General features: G+C 46.8%; 1 protein-coding gene across 1 annotated transcript; it reads right to left on the bottom strand.

Annotated features, from left to right (window-relative positions):
• Positions 1-2539: 2539 nt before the first annotated feature.
• KPNA2 (karyopherin subunit alpha 2) lies at positions 2540-10727 on the bottom strand. Its single transcript, XM_075562089.1, has 11 exons — positions 10600-10727; positions 9180-9277; positions 8907-9044; positions 6674-6762; positions 5912-6180; positions 5613-5707; positions 5237-5500; positions 4802-5035; positions 4410-4592; positions 3424-3573; positions 2540-2893 (listed from the first exon to the last, which is right to left on the bottom strand). The coding sequence occupies exons 2-11, from the start codon at positions 9252-9254 to the stop codon at positions 2801-2803; spliced, it is 1590 nt and encodes a 529-aa protein (XP_075418204.1). The 5' UTR covers positions 9255-9277; positions 10600-10727; the 3' UTR covers positions 2540-2800.
• Between the last annotated feature and the right edge of the window lie 4137 nt (positions 10728-14864).

The raw sequence follows: 14864 nt of genomic DNA on the forward strand, positions 1-14864 counted from the left end.
CGAGCCCCAGGGTAAAACGCTGAACACAGTTCAATTGTTTCATTAATTTCACCCTTTAAGGACTGTCCTAGCAAAATGTTTTCACTTTGATATTTGCTTCGTGTAATTAGAGGTACTACTTCTTCATCCTTACACATTTACGAAAGTACTAAAATGAAGCAACCAGTGAAAGGCAAAGGTAGACAGCGCTGAAGTCACCTTGAAAGCTGACAGTAACTATTTGGGTACTTTAACGGATTGCTAGCAATTCAGACATTAGCACTTTGTGCAAAGGAGGTGCTCATGACCTGGGCTCTATTGTGACTTAAGCTGGTTCTGACCGCATGTTCTCAAAGGCAATCCTGACTTCACACAGGTTTCAAAACAACATCCAAAAGCCTTTTTGGCGATTCCAAGGAAAACAGCATGTTAAGAATTTTATCTAAAATAGAAATTTGTCTTAATCAGCTGCTTCCCAACTATGACCTTAAATTTAGTCACCCCTTAGGGGCATGACTTGGTGGCACTCAGGATGCTATGGATCAGGCATTGGGCTGCACACTGCACCGTTGGTGGTTCAAACCCTCTTGCCCTCCGCAGAGAATAAGGGTGTCTGCTCCTGTAAAGATTTAGTCTTAGGCACACCAAGGAGTCCGTTCTACTCTGTTCTACAGGGTCGCCAAGTCCGAATCAACTCAGTGCCGGTGTTACTAGCACCCCGAGACCCTGTGGAAGCTCCACTTAGCTTAGAGCAAAACCAGAGTTCGCAGGGTTTGAGAATAGACATTAACTCTTTTCTCAAATGGAGACTCCTGGACCCATGGACTCTTCAAGAAGTGCTTTGCACTGGGGAGTGGGTAGGACACAAAGTGAACCGAGATGCCAGAGGGAGCACAACCTAGAGATTAGCTTCTCTCAGCCTCTGCCCTTTGTACAGAACTGAGCCTAGGACCCAGGGCTCCGAACACAATCCACCCTCAGAATCATCTAGCCCAGTGCTTCCCAAGAGGATTGGCAAAAGCAGATACCCTAATATAGCTGAGATTAGGGGCTATTATAGCAGGAGACATAGTTATTCTATCCTGAAAGGGGAGGGAGTAAGCCAAGTTAAACTTAGGAACCTAGCATCTAGCCCAGGGCAGCACACTGCAGCTTAAGAGCCATGTGTGGCTCGTGTGGCACATACATGTGGCACTGAAATAAAACTGAAGAAAAAGTCAAGGCATATTTCGATAGATTTGTTTGCATAAATACATTTATGGCTCTAGAATCATTTGCAAACCACTGAGGGGCAGGATTTGCACGTGTGGGACTTGGTGGTGGGAGGTTTGTAAACAAAGAGGTCAACGGCATGCTCGGTGTTCCACCAGGGCGCTTTCACCAGGGGCCTGTGAAAGGAAAACCTGTTTCCATGCACGCTTTGCCGTGAAAGGATGATAAGTGGAAGCTTGCGGCATTGACAGTAATGGCTTAGGGAAAACATTTACTAAGCACGCTCACCTCCGTACCTGTAACTTCTACGGGGAACAGGTGTCAGCAAATACTGTTTCCGCAGTGGAGCCGTGGCTCAGTCACTTTCCCAGAGACCAGTCGTGAGCCCGCAGTCTTTTCCTCAGGCCTTCCGGGGCCCTGGTGCTACGGGTCGCGGGCTGGGCGGCAGGTTGGAGACGAGGCAGCCACTCCTCAGATGGGAGCAGCTGAGCCTGTTCTTCAGGGCCATCAAAACAAAACCAACTAAAACGCAGCCCAGCTGTGAACCCACCGGATGGTGATTGGAACCCACCAGCTCGCCTCTGGGTGAAAGATAGGGCAGTAAAGATTGCCAGGCTTGGAAATCTAGAGATAGTTTGACTCTGTCCCAACAGGGCGGTATGGGTTGAGGTAGAGCTTTTCTTCCCAGAATCCACTTCTTGGTAAGCCAACAGTGTAACTAATCCCTAGTCATGGCTTTCAACCCAGACTGCAAAGAAAAAAAACTCATGGGATTTAAGTAAACATACTCTTGATTGACTCAATCCCCTGGCAGGTAAACCGAATTCCTAGGTAAACGTTCCCAGGTAATTCCAGTGTCAAGGTGGCACCACTTCGTCCTCTCAGCCTTGATGTCTCCAAACCCACCAAGCTCCCAGCCAGTCAGGGTAGAACCCTCAGTGGATCTGGGAGACTAACTCGTTAGGCTAACAGAAAGGCTCCTGTCCAAAGCAGCAGCTGGTGGTCTTGACCTGCTCTCCTTGTGTTTACCAGCCCCACACATAACCGCAACGATGCCAGTTTGATGTCTATGAGGGACAACCCCCCTTGATCGTTAGCCCACCGCTTGGCCGGTGAGATTATTAGAAAAAAATCAGCTGAAGGATCTCATTTACCGAGAGGAAACAGAGCACGGCTTGGTACCGGGAAGCCAGCAGAAAGCATCACCCATGTTACGCCCTTGATGACATCAAATGTCATCGACAACCAGAGCCGTTTCAGGTTACCCGAGGTTCATGCTCATCAATTATGTTGCGTTCTTCTTCATTTGCAACTCGACAACCACAAATTGGAGACCACAAAGCCATAATGAAAGGGTGGAATTTAATCTTTATTTACAGGACACTGCAAGATATGAAATTCCACACAGAAACAAGAAACCCACTGATAGAGGAGACAGGCTTCCTACAGTATATACAGTCTGGAACTGTTCAAGTATAGTTCTTTGTAAAAAGTGCTACATAAACAAATCACATTTATAAAGAGTTTCTTAGTAGAGAAAGAATTAAGACAAACTTATACCGAAGAACAAGGTACACAACAAACAACCTTAGGATTCAGCTGTACAATCTCAAAAGTTAAAGGTCCCGGAGGTGCCATCAGGAACTTGGAAGGCATATCCTTCAGAGGTAGTTTCTGGAACAACATTCTGGTCTTCTTCCTCCTGGAAGCATATAAAAAATGTCTAATTTTCGTGCACATGTGTGCACACATGCACGCACACACCACACCCTGATTTTGAAGACACTTCTGAGCCTTCCTAGAATGGGGAGGAGGTTCTGGAAGGGTTAAGAAATGTTATTAAAATGGAATTTTCCTACAAGGTTTTTGAAGCCCCATGACAGAAATAAGAAATGGAAATTTTCCTCCCTAAGTACCACTTTTCAGACCACGGTCATGGGACTGGCCCATTTCCCATCCACTTCTATTCTGACTGACAGTCCTAAACTTACTCTGCCAGACCCTGTGAGATTCTCAAGGCTGTTCATTTACAAGAAAATGAATTGCATCATCATCAATCAACATTAGAGAAGCAAATGGCAGGTTGTGTCCTACTTAAATTGCTAATTTGTTGTCTTTAACATGGGTCTGGAGTTCATCAAAATAAGTATGAAGGGAGAAAAGCATCTACTGAGCTTGCCCTTCTGTGGGTGTTTTCCACGGTGTTTGTTGGCACTGCCACCCTTTACTCACCTCTACAGAGAAATACTTCTCAATCAAGTTCAAGGAAGCCTTGTACACCGACTCATTTTCATGGTTTTGCAGGGCTTCAATCTTGTCCAAACCCCCACATTCTTCGATCATTATACTAAGCTTCTCGGTTTCATTAATTTTCTCAGCAGCCTGTTGCAGTGATGAAAACATTCATGTGATAGGAACAGACCCCAGACTCCGCCCAGCACCTGCCAGTCTCTCCAGTGATTCTTCAGCACCTATCTTACTCAAGGTCATGCCTAGATTTCAACTGAGACCCTCTGTGCATCAAAATCACCCTGGCAACATTTTCACCCATCCGGGCACCAGAAAACACTATCTTGGTAAAGAACCCAGCGAACACTGGTGGAGAAGAGGGTCCTAGAGCAAGTCTTGCTCTATGATGTGTCAGAAATGCGCTTTCCTGCCTGCCATCATTGTAGACACCAAGAAATTACTTCTGAGAATGTTATTGTGGTGGGATTTTAAGACTAGTTTCCCAGGAGATAGGAAGTATGTGATTTGTTTCACTGTAATCTAGGGATTAGGTGACTGGGAGTGGGGAAACTGCCACATTATGACACCACTTTCACTAAGAATATAATCCTAGACTCAAGTTTTAGATCTGAATGTTTCTTAACCAAAGTTCAGTTGGTGAGCAGGTCCTACCAACCATTAAGCACTAAGAACGTACCATGTGCAGGCATGCTTGGAACAATTTAGTGACGGGTCTAGATAACTAAGTGATTCAAATGTAATTTCACCAAAATGCATTAAAGATATTGATGAAATAAACCAGTATGAATTGTGCCCATAACCACCACATATTTAAAAACTTTCATGTATTTTACAATCATGTGTCACATAAAACATTAGCACACATTTTGATTCTGTGTACTTCTACTGAGTAGCTGCCCTCTCTTCCATTTAAACAGTGTACCCATCACTGACACAGACTCACACTGACACCACCTTATTGCACTTACTTGAAAGATATTGGAAATGGCATCCAGAATAACCAAAATAATCTTGGTGTCCTTCACAGTTAAAAGGCTCATCAACGGTTCGATGATGCCACAGTGGACAAGGTAGACAATCTGTTCGACTGTTCCGCCACTTGTATAGTTGGTCACAGCCCAGACGGCTTCTTTCTGAGTCTTAAAGTCCGACTAATGAACAGTAAGGAAGAGGGTTTAATTGCACGGTGGTACAAAACACGATTCCTAAAGCATTTTTACCCACAATGAAAGTGGGCCACGGGTTTCATCCAACCGTAAATGAAAAGGGCCTCAGAATCACACCAAGCATAGCTCTATCAATGCCCAGCCTCAAAAACATAAATGCCAACCATCTTTTGTGAGCGCTAAGGTTTTAGTACCTTTGTGAGAATGTCGATGACGAATGGGACTAGTCCATGATTCACCACTTGCTGTATCTGGTCCTGACGGCCTGCTGTGATGTTTGACATTGTCCAGGTTGCTTCCTTCTGAATGTTTGTTTTGGGGTTAGTTAGCAGGCTGGGAAACACAGCAAGCGCTCCTGCGTCTATTACAACCTGAGTCTGCTCATCGGTCCCCGTGACAATATTCCCTATGGCTCTTAGTGCAGGAGTCTAGAGGAAAAAAAAAAAAAAGCAGGGGGTGGAAAGTTAATGTTGACAGTAATTTTATTTTTCCAGTGCTGTAATATTTTTAAGCTGTATCCAGAAAGCTTTAAAAAGGGCACCATGACATGAAATAAGCTGTTTCATTATTAGCAGCAACTAGTTACCTTATACTTTATATATATACGAATCTGAAAGTTAACATCTTACCACAATGGGTAAATCACTCGCTCCAAGAAGCTTCACAAGTTGTGGCACAACTCCAGTTTTCACAACCATTTCAATGCGTTCATTTGGACCATCAGTGAGATAGGAAATGGCCCAGCAGGTGTCGGCCAACACTTCTGGGTCATCGTGATGCAGAAGACGAACTAAAGTAGGGAGAATCTGCTCAACAGCATCTAATGGGGGTGCGGGATTCTTGTTCCGACAGAGGTTTGAAAGTGTCCAGGTAAGATTCCGCAAGTAACCGCACTGAGGGAGAACAAGAAAACAAATCATGAGCAGCTCCTGGACGCCCACGGGTGGTGCAGCAGCGGAGGAGGAGAAGCAAGCTAAGAGGAAACTTTCCTGTCTGGGAACTTACTGCTAAAGAAGACATATCAGGAACTGCAAGGAGAGCCAACAGAGGGTCAATTGCACCATACTTGATAACCAAGTCTCGGAAAGGTGAGCCATCACCTGGGGGCAGGCAGAACAGGGGAAGCCAATCAATCATATGTACCTGTCAGCACCAACTGTGCTCAGTGACCCTAGGAAGTACCCTCATTTCCTGAGATACCACTTTCACCTCTAACCAGGACCCACTCACAATGTGTGCCAAGAATCACCATTACCGACTACTGATCAGCTATATTCAGTCAAATGAATGTTGCTTTCAAGTACCTGCAATGTTGCCCAAAGCCCAAACAGCTTGTTCACTGATGTGAGCGTGCGGCGATGCCAACAGAGAAATGAATGCTGGGATTGCACCTCCCTCGACCACAGCCTTGGTCTGTTCTGATGTCCCAGACGCAATGTTAGTGAGTGCCCAGGCAGACTCAAACTGAATGGGGCTACAGTCAGTTCTGCTCAAGAAGGACACAAATTTTGGAATCAAGCCTGCTCGTATTATGTTGTCTATAGGGGGCTGTTTTTCCCTGGAAAGCAGTTTCCTAGAGGAGAAACAAAAAGCTGATTAACAAATTATGTTTGTACAAAACATTACCAATAAGGCAGATCGCCCTTCCCGCCTTGGCCTCCTCACAGAACTCTACTCTAGACCTTGGCCCTTTTGACAATCTGACAGGGCTGCACACTCAGAGCCAATAAGTCCCATTTCCCTGACTGCAAGGTAAGGTTGACTATCTTTTCCATGATCAAGTGTTTTTTCTGATAATGGTCAGAGAATATGCCTTTCTGTCAAGGACACTGTAAGTATTAGTGTATGGTGGGAGATCAGACTCTAAATACACTTAAGTTTGAAAATGGATGGGTGGGTGTACTAATTCTGATGACGTTCCCTTCCCTAGCTGCTAGCTTGAAAGGGAAACCAACTGCTTTTTCACTACCGATGGCATCCTATGTCTACCTCCTCCGCACACTGCCCCCTCAGACTTAAAGTGTCCAATTCTGTGAGTTACCCAGGTTAAAGCAGGCAAGACTTACCTAGCAGCTTGAGTAGCCTGGAGCTGGCTTTCCAAATTGTTGCTATTTATGCCTTTGACAATATCATCCACAGACCAGTTTACAGTACCCTATAAGAAAAGTGGAATATGTTCACCAAATTATCCTTGTCAACAAATCAACACCTGGCACTGAGAAGACATTTTCAAGTTTACATCGTCAGTAAGGAAAACTTTAGTCTTTTATCTAATAATCTGTTAATCACATAAGACAATTTTATATTAAAAAGTTTTCAAAAATCATGACTCATGGGAGTTACATTTGGCATGTCCAAGCAATGGGCCATTAAGGAAAATTGCGATTTAAAAAAATTACTATGGCAGATTAAAGGTTTCCACCATATCTCAATCACTTGCATCCAATACACTTCCTTGAGAGCAAGGGATAGAGTTACAGGCAGCATGTTGGCAATGTTCACACCTAAGTGTGTACAAGCTCACAACTCACTGCCATCAAAATGATGCCGATTGAGGCAGTTAGTTTACTGTGCCAACCTGGCCGATAAACACGTGTGGGGTTAATTGAAGGGTGGAGGGATAAATGGCTGTGAACCTCGCTTTTCTAGTTCTCGGGTCTCTTGCTTTGTGATGGTCACACCAGGGTGCAGCTGCCTTAGCTAGTTCCCTGCTTCAGCTGGCAAGACTGACTTCCTGCAAGGCATCCCCAAGGAGAAGCCACAAGGACCTACCCCGATGCAGCCCTGGGTGCTGGAGCAACTGTGTGGAGACCCCTGCCAGTGCTGAGATGTTTACACATTTACTGACTCAGATTTCCTCCTGCAGTCGGCGTCACAGGGTGTGTTTTGTGAGATGGAGGAGGACCTTGTGGATTGGTGTTGGACATATGGGTTAATGTTGGACTTGTGGGCTTCGGCAGCACTGGGTTGGGATGTTTTCTTGATGTTCACTTAACCTTTATATAAAACTCTCTTATACATGAGTTTCTGTGGATTTGTTTCTCTAAAGTACCCAGACTAACAGACCGACTTATAGGGACCTGATAGGACAGGAAAGAACTGTCCTTGTGAGTTCCTGAGACTGTAACTCTTTACAGTAACTCCCACAGAATGGCTGGTGGATTGGAACTGCAGACCTTGTGGTTGGTAGCCCAATTGGTAACCACTACCCCATGGAATCGTGGCACAAATGAGGGTACTGTGTGCTGCAATGAACAGGTCCGAAGAAGGGCAAGAGCCAAACTGACGGTGGAACTCAACAGCCCTTTCTGAAGCCGAGGCATTGGCAGCCTGACAAGGCCCAGTGTGGCAAGTAGAGAAGTAACGATTCAAGAAGAAAAATGGACGTCATGTTTCACAGCATTTCCTCCTGATGCAGGAGCTGAATATCACAGGAACTCTGAGACAAGGAAGTCTTCCCTGCTAAGCTGACCAGGACCACCAGTGTAGCACTCAGGCAAAGCCAGACAGAAAGCCATAGAACCCACTGATGAGGCGGAGTACTGTGGAAGCACGATGTGAAGAAAGCGGCACCCAAGTGCCCAGTGTCTTGTAACAAAAGATGAACACTATCCATTTGAAGAATTACCTGAAGTCTTCAATGTTACGAGGGTTTTAAACTGTGCAAGTGTTGAGCGGAGAGAACTTTAAACCAGTATTTGGGGGAGGGCGGAGCACAGCACTACTATGTAGCATAGAAGGAAGAGGCTACTGCAAATCCTTCAGGAGGAAAATGAGCCTGAACAAAACTGGTAATAGAAATGAACCAGGAGCCTGGTGGCACACATAATTAAGCGCTTAGCTGCTAACCAAGTGGTTGGTGATTCAAATCACAGGAGAACAGTCTGGCCATCTGTTCCCATAGAGATGACAGCCACGACAATGCTGTAGGACAGTTTTTCCTATCACATGGACTCATTAGGGGTCAGACTGGCCTTCACACAGTGGACATTTTCTGCCCCAAACCCAAACTCACTGCCATTGAGGACTGACTAAAACTGCCCCTTTGGGTTCATGGGTTTGAACATCTAATCGTGTGGTGACCAGCTCAACACATATCCCACTATACCTGAAGGCTCCTGCTAAAATAATCAGGGTGAGGCTACCAGCAAGCAGACAAAATGCTGAACTTGGAAGATCTGGAAGTCTTCATTCAATTATGGGAGTGGACAAGAGAGGAAAAAATCTTCACAGATCTGATCGTCCAGAAGTGTTACTCAAGCTTCTGAGAAAAGCCCCCTAAAAGTTAGTTTTATTTACCTGGTTGTTTCGGTTTTCCTGCAGTGGAGATGTAGCGTCATCAGGAAAGGAGCTGACATTTCTCCTTTTCAACATCTGGTCATCCTTCTTAGCTTTCCTCAGCTCCACATTGACCTCGATGCGCCGGCGCCTCATTTCCTGCAACAAAGATTAGCATGCTGCTTTACTTTACCACCATCATTCTTTCTTATCAAGTGAGAGCATTTTTAATCCCCTTCAGGTCTTGATCCCCCAACAACTCCCTCTCCTCAGAAAGCCACACAAAGTCCTCACCGAGCTGTCTTTGCCCTTGTTCTTGAATCTGTTAAGCCGGGCAGCTGGTGAATTTGCATTCTCATTGCTGGACATGGTTGTGAGACAAAGGGAGAAAACTAGAAGACGGGGAGAGAGGGGAAGGAAAACGATTTTTAGCCTTATAGTGTCTCATGAATACATTTTCCAAACGTATGTACAAACCACACTTTATGTAGTAAACCAAACCGACAAATAAAAACCAACCCCACCGCCCAAGTTAATCCCGCCTCCTGGCTACCAGAGTAGAAGTGCTTCCAGCAGGCCTGGAAATCCTTACAGAGCAGACTGCCACCTCCGTCTCCCCAGACATGCTGGCAGCCCAGACTGGTGGGTCAGTCTTGCACGTAGCAGCCAAGTGGTTAAGCACCCCACCACCAGCGGCGGAACCTCATGTCTCCAGCCTGAGGAAAGCTTTTTGACCAGTCCCTTCCCCTCCAAAGAGCCAAGACCTTAAGCAAAATATAATGCGAACCTCTTACGTCATTTTCAATTTCCTAGTATTTTAATTATAAGTCATTTTTAAAAAAAACCCAGAAAGAAGTGGAACCGCAACGTTCTAAGCAGGCCAAGACCCAGACATCACCTCAACGTGTTATCAACGCAGAAAAATGAGTGCGCTCGGCCATTCTGACGGGCGACGCCGTTACAAGCGCGCATCACAGCCCGGACAGCCGCAGCCTGGCCACCGCGGCTGGACTCGAGTCCAGACGGGTCACTGAAAACCAGGTGGTGAGGCCGCCCCATCTCCCAGTGGAGGCCTCCGTCCTCGAGTTCATCGATTCGGGTCACCGGGCGCCTCGCTCCCCGAGTCTTTCCACTGTTTGGGTCCCCAAATGGCCGAAATCGGGTCATTTTCCGCCGCCGGGGCTCCCCCGCGACCGTTTTGGAGCCTGCCCAGTCAACAATGGGAGCGGGTGACGGTGACGCCGGCCGGCGCCCCGCACCCCGTTTTTCATCCCAGGGGGTTCCCGAGCGGAGGCTCCTAAGGAGGCCGACAGCGGCTGCGCCTCCCCGCGGCCTTCAGCTCCATCTCGGCGCCCAGCCAGGCGGAGCCCCCTCGCGACCTGCCCAGCACCCCCGCCGGCGGAACCCCGCCGGCCGCCGGGCAAGGACGTGCCGCGAAAGGCCCTCCGCATCCCCGCCCGGCCCAGGCCCCGGCGCCGGTCCGAGGGGCGGGTGGGGCCGAGAGCCGGGCCCCGGGCCCCCGCCCTGGCCCTGCGGCGCTGAGGGTCTCCCGTGACCGTTAGTCGGGCCTCGGCGCCCGGAAGCGCAGGCCCCACGCCGCGACCAGCGCTCCGAGGCCTCCTTCACTCGAGGAGGCCGGAGCCGGCGCCGCGCCTGCCGCCCCCGCGCGGGGGGTGCGCCGGGGGGCCCGTTGCCGCTGCGGCCTGCCTCGTACCTGCGGATCGCCGGACTTCCCCCAAGGCAGAGCGACGGCTCAGCGGCTGCAGGTCGGACGCCTCACTCGTCGCCCACTGCGGCGCTGACCGGAGACAGTATGGCTCGTGCAGCCGGCCGGCGCGATTTAAATTTCCCGGTGACCCAGCACTCCGATTGGCTGGTTCGAGCCGAAGCTATGTCTTCATTGGTGGATTTGAAAAACACGTTAGGAAGAGGGGGGTCAAAGGGCCTAAGGGGGGGGAAACCGTAAGGTAACATCGCGAGATGTGAAGCACCCCCCCCTCCTCCCTCGCCCCCGACACACACCCCGCCCGCATCTGACGTTCCCAAAGCACCTTGCATTGCGGTGTCCAGTGGGAGGACTGCAGATCCAGGCAGGCAGTGTGCTGGAGCCTCGCTCTCAGGGTTTGTAATGGCTTCTCTGTAGGTTGCTCTTGGCTTTGGCCAAGTACCTCACAATGATTCTCAAAGTCATTCTTTGAAAGCTTTAAAAAAATTTTTTTGAAAGCATCTTTTTAAAAACAGTTTTATTGGCATATAGTTCACAGATCATTGGGCTCAATCACACTGAGAACGGTTGTACAATCATCACCACAACCAATTTCAGAATATTATCTTCCTTCTTAGATTCATCTTTATTAGCTACCCATTTTTCCCCAACCTCCCCTCCCATTCCCCTGAAGAGCCATTCATCCAGTCACTGTCTCTAACAGATTCACCTATCCTGGATTTCATGTGCAGAAAAACATTTTTAACAAACCTAGCAACAATCACAGGAAAACAGAAAAACTTCATTCGAAAAGAAAATAGAAAATTAGTAAAAACTAGAACATATTTGAAATTGGATCAGAGGGAAACCAAATGATAAGGTGTTACATTTTAACCTACCCGCACTTGCAATAATCTACTTTCCAACGCACTCTGCATGATAACAAGGCTCTTCACATTCCCGGTCTGTGTGCACAGGGAATTCAGCAGAGGCTTAACCCATGTGCATTTCTGTCTTTTTTTTTTTACATATACACATGTATATGTATGATTTTTAAAAATCATTTTATTGGGGGCTTTTACAACTCTTGCTACAAACAATATATCAATGGTAACCAAGATATTCATACATAGATTCCATCATTATTTTCTAGACATTTACTTTCCATTGAGCCCTTGGGATCAGCTCTTTTTTCCCTTCCCTCCTCCCACACCCCCCAACTCTCATGGCCCCCTGATAGATTGTAGATTGTTAATTATTTTCAAATTTCTCACCCTCTGTCTCCCTTCCCTTCTGGCTGGGGGTGTGTGGTCATGTGCCATTCATTGCGATCGGTGACCCCCTCCCTCCCCATCTCTTCCCCCCTTCGCCCTACTCGTCTGGGATCTCTATTCCCATTCCTGGTTCCATGTGTTGTGAGTTTTATCTCTTGCCTATACCTACGCACATGCTCCCGTCTAGTCTAGCTTAGGAGACGGCACTGAGGTCGTGATAGTGTGTGTGTGTGTGTGTGTGTGTGTGTGTGTAGACCTCCAGGGAACAGAGGTATATTGTGTGACCCATTAGTGCTCTATTGCACCCTGATTGCCTCACCCCCTCCCTGCGACCCCTCTGTGGGGGGATGTTCCATTGTCCATAGATGGGCTTTGGGTCTCCACTCCAACCCCCCTCCATTCTCACCAGTGCATTTTTCTGTTTGTTTACTGTTTACTGTGAATCTTATGATGCCTGTTGCCCAGTCTCGATGACACCTCATGATCTCACTGACTGGTGTGCTTCTTCCATGTGGGCTTGTTGCTTCACTGTTGGATGGCCGCTTGTTTAACTTCAAGCCTTTAAGACCCCAGGCACTATATCTTTTAATAGCCAGGCACCATCCTCTGTCTTCACCACATCTGCTTATGCACCCATTTTCTCTTCAGCGATCCATCGTAGGAGGAGTTGAGCATCACCAAATGCCAGTTTGTTAGAACAAAATGTTCTTGTATTGAAGGAAGTTATGAGCCGAGACTCAAGGCCCATCTGCAGTTTTAGTGTATTGCCTGATAAATATATGTACACAGGCCAATACCACTACTGTTATGCATTAATGTATTTGCATAAGTGTACACCTCTGTTAATCTCCCTATCTATGCCTCTGCTTCCTAGAGCTTGCCTCTGTTTCCTTTTGCCTCCTCCTGCCCGCCATTACTTTCCCCCTTCTTCCACCTCTTAGCGCTTCCTCTCCACTAGCTTGGTGTTGCTCTAATACTCACAGGATCTCTACCCTCTCCTAGATGCTGGTTCCGCTTCCCTAGTTGTGCCCCTGTGTCATCCACTCACCCCCCACTTCTCTCCACCTCCTTCTTCCCCCTCTACCTTCCAGGACCATTGGCCCCCTTGCCTTCTTTATATGTATGATTTTTACACATTGCTTTTTTTTAACCATTTGAGAATAGACTGTATAAATCATGTGCCTTTATCCCCAAATCCTTCAGTATGTATTGTCTAAGAATAAAAATGTCCTCTTGTATAACCACAGTGTGATAATCAAATTCATAAAATCGATTTTGATGTCAATGTTTACAGTCCATTTTCAAGTGTTAGTGTTACCACTGCTCTCAATAACCTTCTGTGTCATGTTTTATACATTACTGTATAAATGTTTGCATTTCCTGGTCTTATAATAATATGTTTTAAAAAGATTTAGGCTGTTTTTATTTTTTGCTTCAATTTTTCTATATTCTAAAATAAAATTATTCTAGAAAATGTATGTTTCTTTTGTATCAATAAATTCAAACAGGCTCATCCATGCCAGACCCATTCATTTGGTAGCAGCCCAGGAGATTTATCTAGAAGGGGCTGAGCCTGCTCTCAAGCTTCCCTATCACCATAACACCACTCCTCTGGGCTTGGAAATGTGAAAGGAATTCATGCCTACAGCAATGAGCCCAGGACTTTCTCCTGGCTGCTGGGAATGGGTCGAAAGTAGGCACGTGACCTAAATTCATCCTGCTACGAAGCCTATGCCTTTTGTTCCTCTGCGGAAGGTTGGAAAGCTCCCATTGTTCTTCTGTACAGAAGAGGTAGGAGCCCTAGAATTCTGAATAAGAAAACTGTCGAAATGCCAAACCAGAACCCTGCCTGCCTCTAAAGATTGCAATTACATGACTTAGCACTAACAAGATCCAATACATCTCCTTGTTATTTGAGCTAGTTAAATCGAGTTTTTCTACTGCTGCAAAATACCGGGTTTCACGTGCCCTCTACGTGTTCACAGGCATGAAGACAGGCTGAATAGTCACAACGCTGCAGGGTTTTTACTGCCTTGTTTCACAGAGGAGCGGAGGGTGATCATGAGTGATTAGGTAACTTGTCCAGGATGAGACAGACAGTAAATGAGTCAAAATTTAGGTCCCCTGCACCCCAAGTCTATTTCCAGGATCCCTGCCCTCAACCAGTAGTCTACACTTGCCCCTGATGAGTCACCATGCCCTCCAAGTTCAGGAGAGGAACCCGTCCGGCTTCCATCCATCAGTACATTCCACCCCCTGACCCAGCACGATGCTGGCTCTGCCTGTGGGTTTCTGGATGACATCACTTGATGTAAACCCCTTTGCATTAAGCCAATTTGAGTGGCGCTTTGTGTCATTTGCCTGTAAAACATTGTTCTGGGACACGAAGATTCTTAACCTACAGTAGAATGTAAGCTTCATGAGGGCAAGGAACAGTGTCTAGCACATGTGAGTACAAAATAAATATTTATTCGATGAGTGAACGATCGAGTAGAAACTTGATTATGTAGAGAATTTAAATTTGAGATGAGATGGATGGCATAATTGCTCTCTGAAGCTGAGGCTTGGTTAGCTATGTGGCCGAAGGGAGGGATGTTAGGTTTAGAAAGAGAAAATGAACAGAGCCATAACCAATGGATGGACTGATGGCATATTTGATCAGACTCACGGTTCCTTACACATCCAAGGACTTGTAGCCGTATTTCGTGAGGAGCCTTGTAGGCGCTGTGGGCTGGGCGGCTGAGCTCTGGCAGGAATCTCAACTGTGCAAACCCACCAGTGGCTCTAGGGGACGCAGATGCTGCTATCTGCTCTGAGAAAGATTGAGGCTCTTTGAAACCTTGTGTAGGGTTGCCGTGAGTCAGGCTCAACGCATTGGCAGTGGGTTTGGAAGATCTGTATTTTATAACCAGATAATTATATTATCAGCATCCTATAAGAAAATGACCGAGAACTTCACAGCAAAATGGAAATGGTTACAGGAGAACTATAGCCGACTTA

This window comes from Tenrec ecaudatus, chromosome 10, assembly GCF_050624435.1.
Source record: "Tenrec ecaudatus isolate mTenEca1 chromosome 10, mTenEca1.hap1, whole genome shotgun sequence".
Lineage (NCBI taxonomy): Eukaryota > Metazoa > Chordata > Mammalia > Afrosoricida > Tenrecidae > Tenrec > Tenrec ecaudatus.